The sequence below is a fragment of the Colobus angolensis genome, unplaced genomic scaffold (assembly GCF_000951035.1).
Source record: "Colobus angolensis palliatus isolate OR3802 unplaced genomic scaffold, Cang.pa_1.0 Scaffold517, whole genome shotgun sequence".
In the NCBI taxonomy this organism is placed as follows: Eukaryota; Metazoa; Chordata; class Mammalia; order Primates; family Cercopithecidae; genus Colobus; species Colobus angolensis.
In genome coordinates, this window is record NW_012118677.1 from 1,099,592 (window position 1) to 1,119,651 (window position 20,060).

Consider the following 20,060-nt stretch of genomic DNA (forward strand, 5'->3'; position numbering starts at 1 on the left):
GGGAAGGCAACTTGGGCTGTTGATGAATTTGGTACTGCCTCCACTTCAAGTTCTCTCTTGGCCTGCTCTCACCATTTGTACTTTGTCATTACTGTTCACTCATGCAACAGGTCCTTCTGTTCAATTATTTCACCTGTGACAGCTTACTAGCTCTAGGCAACCTATGCCAGAAAGGAGGAAGGGTACCTGGGAAAGTGTGAGTGTAATAGGCATAGAAAAAATGGAGCTCTTGGACAAGCCCCACGTGGCCACCAGTAAAGTATATCACCAAGTGCTCTAGCTCTCTGGACCTCAGTTATTTCATCCTTAAAACGAGAGACCTGGACTAAGTTATTCTGGGGAAACAATCTCTCTGAGTCTCCCATGTTTTTGCACATCTTGTGAACAGAGGCATTGATTGCCTTCATTCAGATTATGTTTTCAAGGGTATTTGTATAGCAAACAGTTTTGTACGACAAAGAAGGTGTCTTCATCCTAAGTGCAGTGCAAACCTTACTGTCCCCATCTGCCTATTATGAAAGAGTCAAGCTCCTCAAGCCCAGGATTCCTCTCGTTTAAAACACTCACTTCATTTGTTGGTATCATCTGGCCCTCTTTGCATTGCCTCGTGGGAGCTAGGGGTTGGGTTTGGGAGCCAGTGCAAATGCTGAACACTGGCTACTGCTATTGCTATGAGTAATAAAGTCCTTTGTCTCTGGTTCAGGCTGCTCGTGTGACAGAGCAAGACTGCATCTCCAAAAAAAAAGAATATGAACACTGTGATTCAGGATGCACATGTATACCACCAGCATCATGAAACTGTGTGAGACTAACTGAATAGCTTGCAATCGAGCAAAATATTTCAGCCCTTCACTGTTTTAGACAGTGGTTAGTATCCAGATCTGGATGCTCTCAGATTCATGTGGGTTGATGATTAAAAAACCAGATTCCTGTATTCTGTCACCAGAATTCCAATTTAGTAGGCCTAACTGTGAATCTCTGTCTTAAAAAATACTCATCGGGTAATTCTAGTAACCAAAGTTCAGTTTGTGAGAACTCTAAGGCTCCTCTTACCACTAAATGGCAAGGATTCAATAATGTATGTTTTAGATGTGTCAGCTGTGCTGTATGTACCATCAAAGGGTATGCTTTGGAACTTGTGAAGACTGTTAGCACTCACTAAATTCTGCCAGCTTCCTTGTGACATTAAATACCAGCATTTCCTGGAACCACTGCCCCACAGGATGGTCCACCCACGGTCTGACATGATACAAATTTTCCCAACCTTCTGATACCTGAAGGTATCCTTATCCCTAAACAACAACACTCAGGACATGTCAAAGCAATATAAAGTAATTCCTGTCTAGTGGTTTTCATTCCAAGAGACACTAACAAGAAATACAAATTAACTAATTTGAATACTTTTCTTTGGTTCCTCTATACTAAAAGTTTGACTTTAAAGTTTGACCCCCCCACACTGAAAAAATGCAGCTGTCCAGCTTGAATGCTGCAAAAACTAGAAAATCTGTACCTAAATATTGGACTTTTGATTGCATTTTATTTGATATCTCTACTAAAAGAACAGGAGAGGAACAAAAGAAAACAATACAAAATATAATTAAAGTCATTCTGTAAAGAAATATTTTTCTCTCTGATTTTGCAAAATTAAACATACAGAGAAGATTAATACATTAACAATAAATTGTAACTCACAGGCAAAATTATAAAATTTATATGTGTTTCCTTGTACCTCTATTGTAGCAGTGGCAGGTTGCATAGCACTTTTTAAAAATTATATATAAAGAAGTGCCTGTCAGCAGCTGCATAGTAGGGAGAGTAACAATAGCTCTTATTCATCTTTGCATTCCCAGTGCGATAGCTTGCACTTCATAGTGTACAATCAATGTTTATGGGATAAAAGAATGAATGAAATTTTTATGTCCATGCTGCATACATGCAACAAGAGATTTATTTTAAATTGCTCATCTACTATGATGGATTCATAGCTCAATGCTAGACACTGGGCTTTTCTCAGTTTCCTTTCTTACATCTTCTGTGTAGGCCAGAGGAAAAAATAACCTCTGACTCAAATCTTAGGTCCTGCTTTCTATACTTTGTTACACTAATTTCTGCAATCCATTCAATAGACGTCTCCTGCCCTAATAATAACTTTAAGATTTGATGATAAAAAGTGGTAACTATGACAAAGGAGCAGAGATTTTTCAAATGAACTAATACTGATAGCCATTTTTATGGGTCCCATCTCTGTCTTATCTTAACTAATTCCTAAATCCTATCTTATAAGTTATCTGTGATGCAGTTATGGGTGTCTAATATTTGATCCTGACTTGATCTCATACATGTTCTGCGTTGTGTTTTAGTTTCACCGAAAGAGATGCCTAAATATTAGAGACTAAAACCTTTAGCCTGTGGGTTTCCCTAATCCTAAACTTAATGTTGTCAACATTGTAACTAACATCTGACCCCATTTACAGCTAAGAGTACTGCTTGGAGAGCAAGGATAAATGGGTATAGTCTCATCTCTGTCACCAACTAACCATGAGACTTCGGATGAAAGCACAGACTTCTCAGGAAACCGTTCTAAGTTTTAGAGTCAATACTCCACAAAACCACAAGGTGGAGATAACTCCTTTGTGTGAATCGACCTTTAACTCTGTGAGAGAGTATTTTCCAGTCTACAGAAGGTAGGGTTAGGTCTTTTCCATCAACATGAGAAACAGAAAGGATTTCACCAATGCTTGTGCTTGTGGAATTTAGTTAAGTATTAAAATACTTTAAAAATACCAAAACGGAGCAACATTTTACCATATAATGTTACTTGAGATTAGAAATTTCATAAGTCACATTTTATTAACCCCTTTCCATTATTTTCTTTTCAAAAATCATTAATTTTTTAAACCTGAAGTACTAATAAAATTATTGTACAAGCCAGTGGTATTAATATGAGACCTTTTCCCCTTGGAGCTTTAGTATAATCACATTGGCTCCCCTATCATTTTTCTCTCTCTTCTTCCTTTCTATCTCCCTTAACTAGAGAGAAAATAAAGTCACATCTTTTAAAACGTATGCTGGTCTACATATAATTGAGTTTAATTGTTCTATTCTAAATATACAATGCTGACTAGTAGAACATAATATGAAACATTTTAATCACTGTAAAACTAGCCCATATATTTGATTTAGATTTCCTTTTAGTTAAATAGTTCCCTCCTGAATTGTTCCTGCATCAAGAGAACTCTATGGGAATCTGATCTCCAGATGTCCAGGGAATCTGATGGTCCCCTACACCTATGCTAGGTCCTCTACCAGCTTGAAAAACAACAATGAAAAAGTCAGATTTTCCTTCCCTCCCTCCCTTCTTTCCATCCTTTCTTTTACTTTTATCGTCAAGTATTTACCCAGAAACTAGAAAAAATTAAAAGGCAAAAATTAAATATGGTTGGTATTGCTGTGGTTCAATAGAAATGTCAATGTAGTGTTTGGTTCTTTCTCTCCTGCAGCTCTATTAAACTCCTGTTCTTATATAATACATCTTATAGTTATTTGGGGCAGCACCAAGGACTCAATGAAATAGCTATTTCTAGAACTAGAAGAGCAGTTGAGTCTTCAGTGGCAGGATGCAATAAGAAACTATGCTTGCTAAATGTATTTTCTCTCACTGTGATTCATCCTGCTGCTCCTGAGAAAAAGTCTTCTATGGAATTTATTTAAAGCGTCTGTTAGAAATTGAGACCTCTGTTTATTTAATATTAATACATTAGAAACAAAAGAGAACCCAATCACTCCCTTGTCATTTTCATAAGGTCATAAAGAGTAAGCTACTTTATTCCAAATTTGTCCATTGTGAACCAATGTTTTTGTAATTACTGACTAGTGGATTCATGTGTTGGAATTTTATTTAAGACAACTTGAAATTACATCATGCATAATGGATGTGCTTGTAATTAAAAAATTCTCTGACTTATTTGCTTTGATAAATCTTGCAGCTGGGGTTTTATTTTACTGTAGACAATTTTTCATTCTAGTTTTTAAAATCTCCTGATGCCTTACTAAGTGCAAGGCACTGGCTTAGGTGACCAAGTTGATTCAAACACAAATAAGATGTATCACTAACTTTAAGAGGCTTATAATTTAGAAAGGGGATAAGTCAACATGACTTTGATTAAGGCTCAATAAGAAAATTGCCATGAAAATTTTCTAATGAAGGGTGGTAGGGGAATGAATGTGAGAGTATCAGGGCTGAAACATAACGTGCAGTAATGAAGAAAGGCTTGCAGGAGAATAGGTGGGCTCTTTATGTGAAAATTAGACAATGTTTACAAGAGCAGGACATTTACATCCTTAGGAAGAAATTGTATATTGCTATACATGTCGTTTCCCCTCCTAGATCTTTAATTTTATGCTACTTTGAATTATGTTAAAATTGATAGCATTATTTTAAATGTATCTGAAAACCATTATAAAATTGTATGAAATCAACAAATGTCTGTGAAACCTAATTGGCCTCCATTAATTCAAATATTCTGATAACTTGTAATAAGGGCTAGCCTATTCAAATACCTTTGTTGATCAAGGTATTTTTGCCAAAATTATTGTAATTTAAGGAAGAAATTTTAAAATTTGAGAAAAAAAGTTTTCAGTTATTCTTAACTTTTATAAAAGGATTTCTACATATGAGCAAATAATCTGCTAAGTACCTATAATCCACACATTCTGTGTTTGTTAGAATAGTTTGTCTAAGACTCTTAATTAACCCTTAGAAGTCCAGTTTTCATTACCTTGTATTCTTAAAAGTAATCAATTAACTAATCTGCACTAAAAATATTGTCTAAAATGTAGAGTTTTCATTAGGTCTTAATGTTCCATCTTTTAGTCAGACTTGAAACACTGCTAGGTATATACCTAGAAAACTCATATTCTCAGGCTTAAAGGGCACCCAACAGTCCCCAGGAGAGACTTCTTCCATTCCCCACCATGAGCAGTTGGTTCCTGACCTTTCTGTCTTCTTCATAAGTAGACTTCTGATCTACAACAGCTAATGGAGGTTCGTGCACCAGGTAAGAAAGCTGAGACTTGGAGCGTTGTCGGATGGAAGCTCTGTAAACAAACAGAAAGATGAAACAGTGTAGACTGTGGCCAGATTGGAGCAGGATCAACTGATGTCCAAGTTTGACATCTCATATGTCAAATAATAGAAATGTTTGGTAGGTCACATGGTAACCAGGAAAGGGAGCTTGCAGGTTAGGTTTGACAGAGCTATTCTTATGATAGAGCTAATCAGGTTGATTGCTCTGGGCCCTAGTATCTTGCAAGCATTGGACCCAGATTCAGAGTGCAGTCAGGGAGGGAGAAAGAGAAAGGCAGCAAAGTTGTCCTACCAGTTCATCAAAAAACCACCTAAGGCTCAAATACTTTCTAAACCCACATGGTTCTGCTAATTGCTGCCTTTGCAACAGTCCATTTCCTTTACCTTCCTTCTGGCTTAGATTGTGGTCTTGATCTCTCTCTCTCATACCTGATGTGTTCACTTTAGCATGGTTACAAATGATATGAGGAAATAGGGCCTCTGAAGAGATTTTCTCCAGGCTATGTACTACCCCTAGAGATGCATGTTGTTGAAATATAATTTAGCTCAATGTGTTCATTCATATATTCATTAATTCAGCAGAAGCTTATTGGGCATCTACAACACACAAACCAAGGCCAGGTGATGTCGGGGACACAAAGACTAGCCAATGACAGATTTCTCAAGTTTAAATCTTATAGAAGAGGCCTGTACCACACCCTGATGTAAAGAAGAATGTAGTAAGTGTTATTAGGCAGGTTTGAATAAAGAGTATGGAAAGTCAAATGAAAAAGAAATGTATGGCAGGTGTTACCAAGGCAAGATTCATGGATGAGATGGTTAAGGTAGGATTTGGTGATTTGTAGACTATAGAAAAGAGCATTTCTGATTGAGAGAACAGTATAAACAGAATCATGGAGACAGGGGAGGACAGGCTTGCTTGCTGAATATACTGAGTACATGATAAGCATGGGAAATGATTGGTTCAGTCTCCACCCTTATCTTCCCTCCCCCAGTCTCCTGGGAAGGAGGCCCCCATTCTCCTCTAGGTTAACCTTAAAGTATTTAATGCTGGGAGTTGTTGACAATTATGTTGAGACCTTCAAAAAAAAAAAGTTTCCTGAAAAATGAAGCCAATGGTGAAATAGTAGAGCTGAGAAAGGAAAAGAGAGAAACTGGTATCTATCTTGGATGTATCACTGAAGCTCTAGCCTTGCCTGAAGTCAAAGCATCTTTGGAATATTTAGTTATGTGAGCTGATTCTTTCTCTCTAAAGGTAAAGCCAGGTTGGGTTAGGTTTTCAGTCATTTGTAAACAGTCTTAATGGTTAAGAGGCAATGGTGAAGACTGTGTTTTAGAAAGAATCACCTGAAGTAAATGGTGTAAAGAGAGATGTGAGTGATGAGGAGACCTGCATCAACTGTTTTAGTGCCATGTAGATGAATCCATTCACATATCTTCCTCTATCATTTTGTATCCAAGTGATATTAGACCAAAACAAATACCAAGGTGGTGCCTACCTACTATATGCTCACCCAACCTTCTAGAGAAGGCAGTAATACATCAACTGAGTTACTCCAATTTGTTCCCATTTTATGTTAACAGCACTGCCATCCTCTTAGTCACCCAGGTTCAACACCATGCAATTACCTCAAGCCCTCCCTCTTCCTTGCTCTTGCACATTCAGACTCTTGCCAAGTCTCATTATGACCAGGCATTAAACACTCCTCAGCGCTACTTCCTGCCGCCAAACTAGCTTCTGGTACACCTCCAGAGACTCCCTCCCACCTAGCCTGAAACTCCACAGCAATGAAGTTATTTCTCCCAGTTAGGTAACAGAGGTCAGGAGGTCTTCCTCAGAAGGTATGCAGAATAGGCTTACGTCAGCAGGTGAGAACAAGGTGCATGATAGGAGGAGACTTAAGTTCAAGGACCTAAAAAGCAAATGCACAGCAATGGACTCCAAGGTAGGAGTTTGTGGAGGAGGAGAGGCCATCAACATATGATTGACTACCTTCCAGTTCTGAGTATGGGAAGACCTATATCCTTGGCCCCTTGGATATCTAGTTTATGTTTTTTAAGTCTCTCTCTTTCACCATTCTCGAGATCATTCGTGCTGTCTAGCCTAGGCCGTCATGAGGCCATGGGCAGTGCATGTGCTAGGCAGGTTTACCTCTCGCATCTACCAGAAACACCATCCCTTTTGAGAAACTGACAACATCTGTCCCTCCCCTTCTCTGAAGCTGTGTACCACTTCTCACTGCAAATAAAAACAACTAACTTGGGGGGATACTCTTTCTCAACATTATTATTTAGGAAATTTGTGGCTGTTTTCTATTAAATTGTTCTTGAATCTAGAATATATTGCTGAAAATGAACTTAGCCATCAGATAAAACTGGAAACAAAGAAACAAGATACATATTAGCACTTCATTTAGTCATCTTTTAACGACGACAAAAAAAATCTGTCAGCATATACAATGAGATATTTTAACAGACTTTCATACTCAAATATACAAATCTTTCTCTGCAGAAGGTTAATAGCTACTTTCTGTGTATACATTGTATTTCTGGATTTCTCATCCTAATCACCACAATGTAGCATTTGTGAGAAATTACAGTCAAATTAATGTTCATATTTAAATGGTTTTCTAGTCCTAATAATAAACTGCAAATAAACTACTTAGCATGGGTAGAATTTTGTTCATCTGAAGAGTTAAGAAAATATTTATTTTCTTGTTGGCCTGATCATAAGAAACATCTCCACTTTGCAACCTTTAACCTACCGACTGAAAGAGATGCCTAGTCATTCTCTGTGTTTAAGAAGTTAGTTGATATTTTCAGGTTGTGATTATAATGACTTCAACGATTTAAATTTAGTATTCCAATCAGAAAAGCATGACTAAACTTACTATCAAGTGCCTATAACATTGTTTTATACCTTTTACATGACAGAGTAATGTGAAGCTATTGCTTTGTTGTTTACCAAATTCAATAAATTCAATCAAACTAACATTTCTTAAAATTTGTTTGAATAAACTTGTTCTCAAGAAGAAAGGAAAACCCAAGTCTGAAAATTCAAATTGATAAGGAAAAGATATACTAGGGCCTGAAGTATTTATCTAAATCTGAAAATAAATACACTACTTTTTGTGAGCTATTCTTTGAATATTTAAATGAATAAATCTGTGTTTGAACTACTTGGAATTGTTAGCTGAATGTTTTATTTTAAGGCTTTTTAATGACTTCAATAAATAATTATCCATCTTGAATGAGCAAGTCCTATCTCTGAGACTTTGCACAGCCTTGCATTAAATGTCCTAGAAATGGAAAGGGCAATTGTAGAGAGATTGCTGCCATCTCATTGCCTATTAAAAATCTCCTGACTTAAGAAAAAAAAAAAAAAAAACTTTGAGTAATGGTTATAAATATAGACAAACACTCCTGGGCAGAATTCTTCTTAATACAGACTTTTAACATTAGAGGAACAGTTTTACTGAAACTCTTAAACCAGGATGAAAGACTAAAGTGTATAGCCTCACTAATAGCATACTCCAAAAATATATTTTGAAAGTAAACAGCTTTATATTGATCCAGAGAAAAATAAATAGCTCTTATTCAGGAAAATTCTTTTTAAATGCTAAAAAATTACATTTCTTATTTCATCTTGTTAAGGAATGATTTGACTTCAGATGGGTTACTCTGGGAGCAGAAGTGTTCGTAATTCCATTGTCCCTCAGTAGATTAAAGAATGGAGCTAAAGGTATGAATTTGACCTTCATATAAGACAGTGTTTCTTACCACAGTTAGCTTGGAGCAGAGAAACACTAAACACAGATTTTTTTTTTAAAAAAGAAGTCCCCTTTCTAAGCTCAATACACAACATTTTAACCATACAGCATCTCCATTGTAACCCTTATCCTCAATAAGATGAGAAGTTAAACAAAAAAAAACATGAATTAGTGAGAGAAATGTCAACAGAGCAACCAAGGATCATTTGCATGTTTATATTTGACAAGACCTGGCAGTCTACTCAGAGTTTCCTTGTTGTACCTGCAAATTCTCTGAGGATTATGACTACAGAGGACTCCTAAGAATATTTGGAAACCTTGAAATCTGCCCCATGACTTGAACTTACCTTAAACTATTCTGGTAGCTCCCTCTGCTAAAGGTCCTCACAAGCATGTCATCTTCAGTTGCATCTTTTCCTACTCAACACAGCATGAGCAATTCTTAGTACATATAATGAACAGAACCATATCTAAGTAGAATTCTTTACTATGCTTGCTTAGAATGTAATTACTATGTCTAATGCCAAAACATTCTGTTAACTTTTTTGCAATAAATAAAACTCGGGACTTGTCCTGCAGATTCTAACATAAAATTTCAAAATACTCAGCAAGACTGAGTCATTTAAACCATACAATAGCTTGTTACCTCTACAGAAACAGGTACTTTTTAGCATAAATCATAAAAAGTTTAAGAGAAGTTCATCAGAAGCAGAAAAAAAAATGATAGAAACACTGAACTTTTCAAAAGTCTGTTCAGAATAATCCTCATATGTTAAATGTATATAGTAGTTACACCTAATGGAGTGAAATGGTGGAGAAAGTTTAGAGTGGTTGGTTAATTTAGACTGTGATAACCACCAAGTCTGAAAATTCAGACTGATAAAAAAGAACATGCACTAGAACCTGAAGTATCTATCTACATTTGAAAATAAGTATTACACTTTCTTGTCATTGATTAATTCACTCAGCCAATAAGCATGAAGCTTCTACTGTGTGCGGAACACACTCTAGGAAGCCTCTTCCATTTGCACAGGCTAAATAACAAAAAAAGAGGGGATAAAATGGAAAGTTAGAAGACCTTGATTTTAGTGCTATAACTTGATTAGATAGCTTAGGTTCCTGAGCTTCAGTTGTTTCCTTTACCATCTATATAATGCCTGCCAGGGTTGTTGGGAGAACAGTGTGTATTGAAATACATAGAAAACCATAAAGCACTATAGACATTAACTATTTAATATAACATATAAGTATAGGGAAAAAGCACTTGCCCTTTATGTCCTCTTCATTAAGAGCTTGATTTCCCTGACTTTGCAAAGTCACTAGAGTGAAGTAAACACCTTTCCTTTCCAATAATTCTTCATGGGTGCCTCTTTCCACTGCAGCGCCATGTTCAAAACCAATGATAGTATCTGCAGCTTTGACCGTAGACAAGCGATGAGCAACTGAAATAATTGTGTGCCCATGCTGAATCTGTAAGAATGTGCAGTGCACCATTAAACAAAACTGTGAGACAGAGCTGACACTGACCTTCGGATCATTTCAGAATCCATAGGAAAGTTACATCCTTGGTTCCTGGAAATATTCTTAAACAGGCTGTGCAGACATTAGAAAAGGCCAGCACATTTTCTTGCAGCCATAAACCCCAACACACACTGGCCCTGTTGCTGCCATTAATCAATAACTAAAAATTTTTTTTTAGGTAATTTAAAAAATATCATCAGCTAATCTTCACACGATTTAAACTTTTACATGTGTAGCTTTTGGAAACAAATGATAACTTTCTTCTGTTCAACTGTGAGGAAGACTGTAGTCAGCTAATATTTTCTAAACAATCAGACTAGATGCATGAACCCATGTAGTATCAACTACTCCCATCCCTCCCACCCCACAAGGAGCTACCTTTCCTGCAGCAGCACAAGCATTTCCACATGGACCTGTCAAATGGACTGAGACTTCCACAAACCTTACTCAGCGCTTCTTGCACCATGGCCTCACTCTCATTGTCCAGAGCTGAGGTGGCCATGTCCAATAGCAGAATCTTGGGATTTCGGATGAGGGCTCTGGCGATGGCTACCCTTTGTTTCTGGCCGCCACTCATCTGGCCTCCTCCTTCTCCAACAAGCGTGTCAAATTGCTAGGTGGAAGGTGACACCAGTCATGAAGGGAAAAGAATTTGATGGCTTCTGACAGTGATCCACTACAATGTCCTTTCTATCACAGCTTTCTTCTCAAGCACGAATTTTCACTGCTGCGACTTCCACTGAAAGAAATTTCCCTTCCCCAGACAGGTTATTGTCTAATCAATATTTATGTGTGAAATAAAAAAATTGATTTATGCTTTTATTCCAGGGTTTACTGGGCTATGTAAATGTTCCTCTTTAGCTCAACTTCAAATAAGATTTTTCAACCAAATAAAAATTGATCATGGTCTTAAATATCTATCTTAGAGGATTAAAGCACAGAGCAAATCCTTGTCTCTTTTCTCTTGTTAGACAACACAGCAAAACATAATGCAAAGGCTGTTTTTATATTATGAATAAAAGGCCAAACTAGCTTTATAAGGATTATCATTGACAGAAGATGGTTACTGATTATCTCACAGGTCTAGCACAACATTGGAATCTAATAATTAAGTATTAACGGTCAGACACTTATCTTACTTATTACTAACCAACATGAATTGAGCCCCTACCGTGAATAAAGCATGGTGCTGAGCTTTTTACGCATAACATCTCTTTTAGTTTTCATAGATACCTTATGAGGCAGGTGCTGCTATTTGCAACTGATGAATAAGGAAACACTGGGCCCAAAGAATTAAAGTAACTTGAGAAAGTTCATAAAGCCTATAAATAGAGAAGCTGGGATTTGTATCAAGGCAGTCTGATTCTAAAGTTTTATACTCTTCAACTACTAGGCTATATCATAGCCACAGCTGCAATCCTATTCATAAAGAGAATTTAGAAGGCTGAAAGGGAAGTGTTCAAGATCACTGACTCTGAAGGCAGACCACCTCAGTATGAACCTTGTCTTTCCACTTACATGCTGTATAATCTTGAGCAAGCTCTTTGACCTCTTAGAACCTCAGTTTTCCATCTGTAGATGGAGATAATAATATTAGCTGCTTAAGAGGGCTGTTGTGAGGATTTAATGAGTTAATAGATGTGAAGTGCTTAGAACAGTGCCTGGTATGTAGTAAGAACCGTACACATGTTACCTCTTTACAATTTATTCTTTGACTTAGCAGACCATCGGTGGCAAAATCCATTTAAGTATAATGCTGAGGAGCTGGCTTTTGCAGTTGTTGTTGCTTGGAATGGAGATATACAAAGAATTGTTTTTGACACAATATTAGCTGCCTAAGCACAAGACAATTATAAGAGTAGATGTCATTAGATTATTGTGCAAGTTACTGCAACATGACGTTTAGCATCTGCTTAGACAAATGCTTAAAAAAAGGAATAAGGACACTGTATCTATGTCAAAGGAGTTTTAAAAAAGATAGTTCCCCATTTTGGTAGATGTTTAATATATTACCAACAAAGGGAGATTTCAAAAGAAAACTTCCTTTTTTGATAGATTTGAACATATAAACAGTGCATTTTCAGATGAAAGGAAAAACTCATGGTACTTTTTCAGACATGAAACTAAAACATGGCTTAAGAATTTAATTACTTGGGAATCATATGAAAAGAAATGTGTATAATTGTGCCACTTTTTTCCCTTCTATGACATCTTGGTTTCTCCCAGGAATGTACAGCTAGGGTACCTGTGGCAGGTCCATGATGAAGTTGTACGCATTGGCCTCCTTGGCAGCTTGGACTATGTCTTCCATTGTTGCATCTTCTCTGCCGTAGCGAATATTTTCTGCAATGGTGGTAGAAAACAGAACTGGCTCTTGCTCCACGATCCCAATCTGATCTCTAAGCCACTGAATGTTAAGAGAGCGAATGTCATGGCCATCCACGGTCACCTAGAGAGCATGGGCACAACATCACAACTTTTGGAACCTTTCAGGGTTCTGAATCATAATATTATGTCATACTTGACCAATGGGCAGAAAAAATAGAGGCCAATAAGATTCTAATGGAAACAATTCCTCTTGAAATGTGGTTCTTTATGTAAGGATGATAATATGTAATTGAAATCAAGTACAGCTGCAGAACAATTCATTGTAGAAACATAAATGATGTAAATAAAGGTCACTTAATTTAACACCACTGGCCCAGGAATGGACCAATTTTTGATTCCAGTAAAGAGTAGAGTCAGTTATTCACTATATTTTAAATATTTTTATATCTTTTGAGTTTTGATGAAAATGGACTCAAAAGATACAGTAAAAATAAACAATGATCCCTATCTTGTATATATGGTTTATAGTAAGTCTTATTTCTGGCCAGATTCATCAAATAACACTTTGCTGTTAAAAACCAAGTGAAACTATCAGTGGGAGCAAATAAAAATCACTATTAGTAAAAATGTAAAAATCTTATATCAAGAAACTATGATTTCTATATATCCAGAGTGCAGTTATGGTAGTATGTAGTGAAGAATACCCAATCAGAGATGATATGTCTGTGAAAAAGGAAAACTCTGTTATATTTGCCATGCCTGTGTAATATTATATGCATGATAGAGAACTCATTTTGTTGAAGCCATTAAATACACAGTTAAACGATTCCGTCTCAAGGCATCAAGGAGATGCTGACAAGAATTATTTTGAGACAGAGTGAAAAGAGCATGGGCTTTGGAACCAAACACATCTGGATTCAATCCTGACTTGGTCATTTACCTGCTGAATGACCCTAGACAAGTCTCCATCTCTCTGACTCTCTGCTTCCTTGTTTGTCAAATGGGCCTATGTACCTTTGGGGGTCATTGTGACAATAAGCGATTATTTCAATAAAGTATCTGACACATAATATGTGATAAATAAATGGCAATTACTAATACTCATTTTTCTTAGTTTCTTAGGACTGCTATCTCTTAATTTCAAGTCCTGTTATTATTCCTATATTTAGTGTTTGGAGAACTTAAGGACACAATAACATTTTTGTTATAATACAAAGAAAAAAGTGGAATAGATAGTTCACTGAAGAGGCATCAATAGCATTTTAAATGTACAGTTATTTATAGTCAAGCGATGGGGATACATTCTGAGAAATGAGTCCTCAGGCGGTTTCATCATTGGCGAACATCACAGTATAGTTACACAAATTTAGATGGTGTATATATATATATATTTCCAAATGTCTTAGCACCATTACTAAAATCAATCATTTCTCTTAACTTAATCTGCAATGCCAACATGAAGTGACATATGTCAGATTTCTATATATGGTCCATCATAATCTCACAGAACCACCATCATATATGAAATCCATCACTGACTGAAATGTTGTTATGCCACACCTGACTGTATCTGTACATTCAGTTACATTACACAGTGAATGGAATTGACTGGTTATTCATTGAACACTGTTACCATGTAGGGAGTGTATCTCATCAATTCAGTAACAAATCATTAAGTTAACTATGCATGCCAGGACAGTCTCAATGTATGCCACGCCTTTCTGTTTGATCAATATGCTGCCATTTGCCCTTTACTGTCCCATGTATTGAGGAGTTTCTGGAAGACACTCACCATTCCTTCACAGGGATCATAGAATCGCTGAATGAGCTGCAGTGCTGTACTTTTTCCAGCTCCACTGGGTCCTACCAGAGCTGTCATTTCCCCTGGTTTAATGACCATGTTGAGGTTATTTAGAATCTGGAGAAGAAAGAAAACAGCAAAGTTCAGATTGTCACTGTTTACCAAATCAAACAACTGGGCTACAAGTGCAGATGCTTTTTGTGGGTACTCGGTGTCCGTGTGTATGTTTACGTATGCCACCAAAGCAATGTCCACTGATATCCATCTATAACCAGCAAAAGAAGACATTGGCAAGGATGAGGTTTTGGCATTTAGCACATTACTTAATTATTTAACTGAGAGCCATGACCAAGAAATGAAATGATGTACATTAACACAGGTGAAGTAAATAAGACATGTTAACTTTTGAAATTATGTTCCAAAATCTAATTTAAAATATTCCTGACATATTAGGATAAGGAGACTATGCCAATTAGTTAAAGAAAAAAATCCATTAAGTTAGAAATATAGTACTAATTTACTGATCATGGATTAACAGTAAGGTAATTTGCAGATTTTAAGCCGTCCTTCTTGTGTATGGTGTATGAACATACCATTTGAATAAACTTACTTAATAAATATTCATGGTGTGTTTGCTAGGTAAAGACCGAATGCTGGCTAGTAGGTCTTGCGAGGAAAGAATGAGAAGCTAATTCATAACTATCTGTCAAATATTTTCACCAATTAAGAGGTGATTTTTGTACTGATTATGGAAAATGTGGTTTGGGGTCCTCTGTGTCACAAAATCTCACACTTTTCATTTCACACTATGAGTTAAACTTGCAAATACATTTTCACTTATTGGTCTGTATTGGACTGTAAGCTCCCAGGGCAAGCAGGCATCAAATGAGCTTGTTTATCATTACAGGCCGGTACAATCTGGCACACAGAGGGTTAAAAACATACTTGTACTATGAATAAATACATATAGGTTTAAGCAAGGAGATTTTATTTTGCTATTAAAAGTAATGGCCAAAACCATACTTGCTTTCCACCAACTTAATATAAGCTTTAGCTATCCATTCAAAAATATTTACTGAGTGTGTACTACTTTGTAATTTATAGCTTATAAAGCACCTTTACATACGTTACAACATTTGATGTTTAGGTAGATATGTAATAGATAATAAAAATGTACTTTAAGCATGGAATCAGAATATATATTTACTTATGTTTTATATATTTATGTATATAATGTAGGTAAATAGAGATATACACTTATATTTGTACATTTGCCATATATATTTATAGATATATTTATATTTACCTACATACCGATAATGTAGGTATGTATATATAGATATAAAATATAGGTAAATATATATTTACATATCATATATTTATGTATTATATACTATAAATATTATATAAATATTTACCTGCGTTTTATGTATATGTTTACCTTCTTTCTGTATATATTCATATATTAAAAGAGAGAATGATATATATATATGAGAGGTATGTAGTGTCAGAGTTAAGTTATGCTAACAAAATGGAATTTAGTTCTGTGCAGATAACAGAAATATTATTAAGAGAGAGTAGCTAGAGATACTCTGTTGAAAATAAGGAATAAGTGTAATTTCAAAGCCAATTTATTCAGGGGTAGTAGATCCTAATTTTCCTGTAGAGTAAATTGCCTTTAAAGATAATTTAAAGGTAAGAAATTAATTGTTTTTCACCATGTGCCCTGAACAAGACACGAGAGCATAGTATCACAAGGATACCTTTCTATAAGGGCTGATGCAGTGGCCCTAGTGAATTTACAGATGGGAAGTAAAAACCTACATAATGGCAGCTTTCCTTTGCCACTTCATACTGTACACTCAGTGTCCTCCACTTTCTGCAGTCTCTACGAAGGTTGGGAGGAACCTGTGCTTCTTGATTGTTCTAAATGCCTTGTCATTTATCTAGCACGTGCATAGAAAGACAGGACCTGCCACTCATTTCAGCAGAGCGTCCTATGGTTCTTTTAGCCTGAATGTGCTGCTAGACTGTGTCCCAACCAGGGGATTTGCACATTATGGTTATCACAAAGGAATGTGGTGTGTTGCCTGAGATGAGCCAACACCGGAGGATACTTCCAGAGAAATACACCTCTATTCCCTATTCCTGGGAACTGAGTCAGGCTTCAGAAAATGAGCAATTTGTGGTTATGCAAATAAATCATCAAAGAATAAAACATCTATTGTTCTGGGGAAAAGACCAGCACTCACCTTCACCTCTGGTCTGGAAGGATAGTGGAAGGTCACATTATGGAATTCAATTTCACCCTTGACTCGATCCAACTTGCAACCATCTTCTGACATGCAGTCAATGATGGGTTTCTGGAGTGAAATACAAAAGGAACACAGTGTAAATTCAAACTAAGATGCACAACTCAATTCAAATTGTAAATTCAAACTAAGAAACATCTTGGGCATATCTCTGCAGTGTTTTATCTGGTTGTTGCTCTGCTTTATGAGTAAATTCAAATGAAGATGTATATATTTATTGTGCCTCTTAGTTTGCATGTATCTTAATTTGAATTTACTTTGAGCAACAACCAGATAAAACATTGCAGAGATGTGCCGAAGATATTTACACATTAAACATTTATTAATAATAGTGAGAATAATCACAACTTATTGAGATATTATATATTAACATAATACATATTTAATTAATTTAATTGCTATTATTGACTTATTACAGAGATATTATATGTGTACTATTATATAATACATATGTTGTATTAATATTATAAATGTATAATATATGTTAACAATATTATAATATATTTTATATTACTATATTACTAAGATAATACAGGAGACAATGTACAAGGTGTTTTCATACTTTTATTTACATAATTGTCACCATGACCAAACTAGACAGGTGATATGCCCATTTTTCAGTTGAAGAAGTGGAGAAATTGCAGAGAGATTAAGTTTCTAGGACCATGCAACTAATCAACCAATCTGGGGTCCGAGGGTATTCTTTTGAGTGTCCATGGTAGATGATGATTAAAACTGAGTGTTCCTAAATGATGTCTTCAAGTGCTACCAACTTTCAATTCTTGTCCTGAATTTCACCTCTTTTGCTAAGCAAGAAGCCCAATCTAGAGATTAACCACTCTGGTTAATCAGAGCAAAGTGAGGGCATCCTCCTGCTACCAGAACACTCCAGCATCATCTTCTTCCCTTGTCCATAACTGGTGATGGAAATTCATCACTATATTAGTCCATTTTCACACCGCTGAAAGAATACCTGAGACTGGGTAATTTAGAAAGAAAAGAGTTTTAACTGATTCACAGTTCCAGATGGCTGGGGAGGCCTGAGGAAACTTACAACCATGGTTGAAGGCAAAGGAGAAGCAAAGCACGTCTTACATGGTGGCAGGAGACAAAACGCGTAGGGGAAACTGCCACTTTTAAATGGTCAGATCTCATGAGAACTCCCTCACTATCACAAGAACAGCGTGGGGGAAAATGCTCCTATGATCCAATGACTTCCCACCAGGTCCGTCCCTCGACGCATGGGGATTACAGTTCCAGAGAAGATTTGGGTGGGGACATAAAGCCAAACCATATCAATCACTTTAGCTCTATTTAAGAGTATAATGTAATCTGCCTCCTTATTGGGTTGCTAATAAAGATAATAATTTTTAAATGCCTTAATTTTTTAGTTTCAGGGCACTTTTAGTCATCATCTTATTTGAGCATATAACAACCTTAAGAAAGAGGTAGAATTTGAATAAATCGACATCAACTTTTTTTCTTTTTCAGAGGCAGGGTTTCATTCTGTCACCCAGGCCAGAGTGCAGTGGTGTGATCATAGCTCACTGCATCTTCAAACTCCTGGGCTTAGGCCATCCTCGCATGTCAACCTCCTGACTAGTTGGGACTATAGGCATGTAAAGTGCTGGGATTACAGGTGTGAGCCACCATGCCTGGCCATCGATGAACATTTTTATGTGGTTTTCAACAATCTCTTTGTATATGAAACCCCAAATTATAAAACAGATAAAGCAACGAGTCAGTTCCTTAGTAGGTTACAACTTCACTGTTTGGCAAAAAAGTATCAAACAGGGGACAGGGAACCAAACAGGTTCAGGGAACCCACAAATCACCTGTGGATTTCCAGGGCTTGCTTTGGACTCAGCTCAGGGCATTTTTTTTTTTTTTTTTTTTTTAAGAGAGAAAGAGCAACAGATTGCCAACTTCCCCTTCTGTTTATTTGTTTTTTGAGACAGGTTCTCACTCTGTTGCCCAGGCTGGAGTGCAGTGGTGCAATCATGGCTCACTGTAGCCTCGGCCACCCTGGGCTCAGGTGATCCTCCCACCTCAACCTCTTAAATAGCTGGGACTACAGGCACATGCCACTGTGGCTGGCTAATTTTTGTGTTCTTAGTAGAGACAGGTCTTCACCATGTTTCCCAGGCTGGTCTTGAACTCCTGGGCTCAGGCGACCCGCAAACCTTGGCCTCCCAAAGTATTGGGATTACAGGCAAGAGCCACCATGCCTGGAGTGTTCTTGGATTTTGACTCCCTAGCTTGGCCTCCAGTGTGCTTCCATAGACTAATCAATAAAATCCCTTTTTGCCATATTTAGAAGATAAGCGAATTTTATGGACATGGCCTTGAAGTCCTGCATGGTATGGCCCTTCCCATGCCTCCAGCCTCTGCCCCTTGTTCACTCTATTCAGTTGCACTGGGCTTGTTTCAGCTTCTTTAAATCAGCAACCTTTCCCAGCCTGGGGGCCTCTCTTCCATGAATGCCCTCCCTGCTCTTACTTCCCATACCCCACCCCCTCCAATCCTCCTATGCATGGCTGACTCTTCTTCAGTTCTCTGCTCAAATGCTGCCTCCTCAGAGATAGCACTGGCTGTCACCACCAAGCAATTTAAAGACTCTTTCTCCTGCCCCAGTCGCTGTCACATTGCCCTATTTCATTTCCTTTATTTACTTACCACTCTGTTATTGTCTTATCTTTGAATGTACATACTTCTTTACTGCCTGTCCTCTCCCAGCATGAGTAAAGAACAGGGTTCTTACTTGTTTTCTTTTGCATTCACTCCCTTGAGGCAGGAGAATTGCTTGAACCCAGGAGGTGGAGGTTGCAGTGAGCTAAGATTGTGCCACTGTACTCCAGCCTGGGCAACAAGAGCGAAACTCCATCTCAAAAAAAAAAAAAAGAATTGGCACCAGCACATGATAGCATTTAATATAATAAGTGTTGCTGAATTAAGGGCCTTGTGATAGCTTCTATTTTTAACATTAAGGTAAATTCTTAATGGGTGTTCTGCCCCCAGCCCCCACCCGTTAATGGACTTTACTTTTGGCTTTTACATACCCTGTCTATTGTCTCAAAAATGCTGGTGGCTGCTGCACGTCCAGTTGCAAAGGCTTCCAAACAAGGAGAGGCATTGCCAAGATTTAAAGCTCCTACTATGACACTGAGGAAAATCTGAAATGAAAAGAGAGAGAGATTTTTCATGTGTTTTTGTTAATGTATAAATAGTAATTACTATCATTT

At 37.0% G+C, this 20,060-nt stretch overlaps 1 protein-coding gene across 1 annotated transcript in view; it reads right to left on the reverse strand.

Moving 5' to 3' along the window:
- The window catches only part of ABCB11 (ATP-binding cassette, sub-family B (MDR/TAP), member 11), a 110,037-nt gene that overhangs the window by 36,004 nt on the left and 53,973 nt on the right, over window positions 1–20,060 (reverse strand). Inside the window, exons 11-18 of the mRNA XM_011960599.1 lie at window positions 19,878–19,991; window positions 16,759–16,869; window positions 14,498–14,623; window positions 12,623–12,826; window positions 10,820–10,990; window positions 10,125–10,326; window positions 9,204–9,267; window positions 4,995–5,097 (exon numbers count right to left, since the gene is read on the reverse strand). Coding sequence (XP_011815989.1) covers window positions 4,995–5,097; window positions 9,204–9,267; window positions 10,125–10,326; window positions 10,820–10,990; window positions 12,623–12,826; window positions 14,498–14,623; window positions 16,759–16,869; window positions 19,878–19,991 — 1,095 coding nt within the window. The remainder of the gene's footprint in view (window positions 1–4,994; window positions 5,098–9,203; window positions 9,268–10,124; window positions 10,327–10,819; window positions 10,991–12,622; window positions 12,827–14,497; window positions 14,624–16,758; window positions 16,870–19,877; window positions 19,992–20,060) is intronic.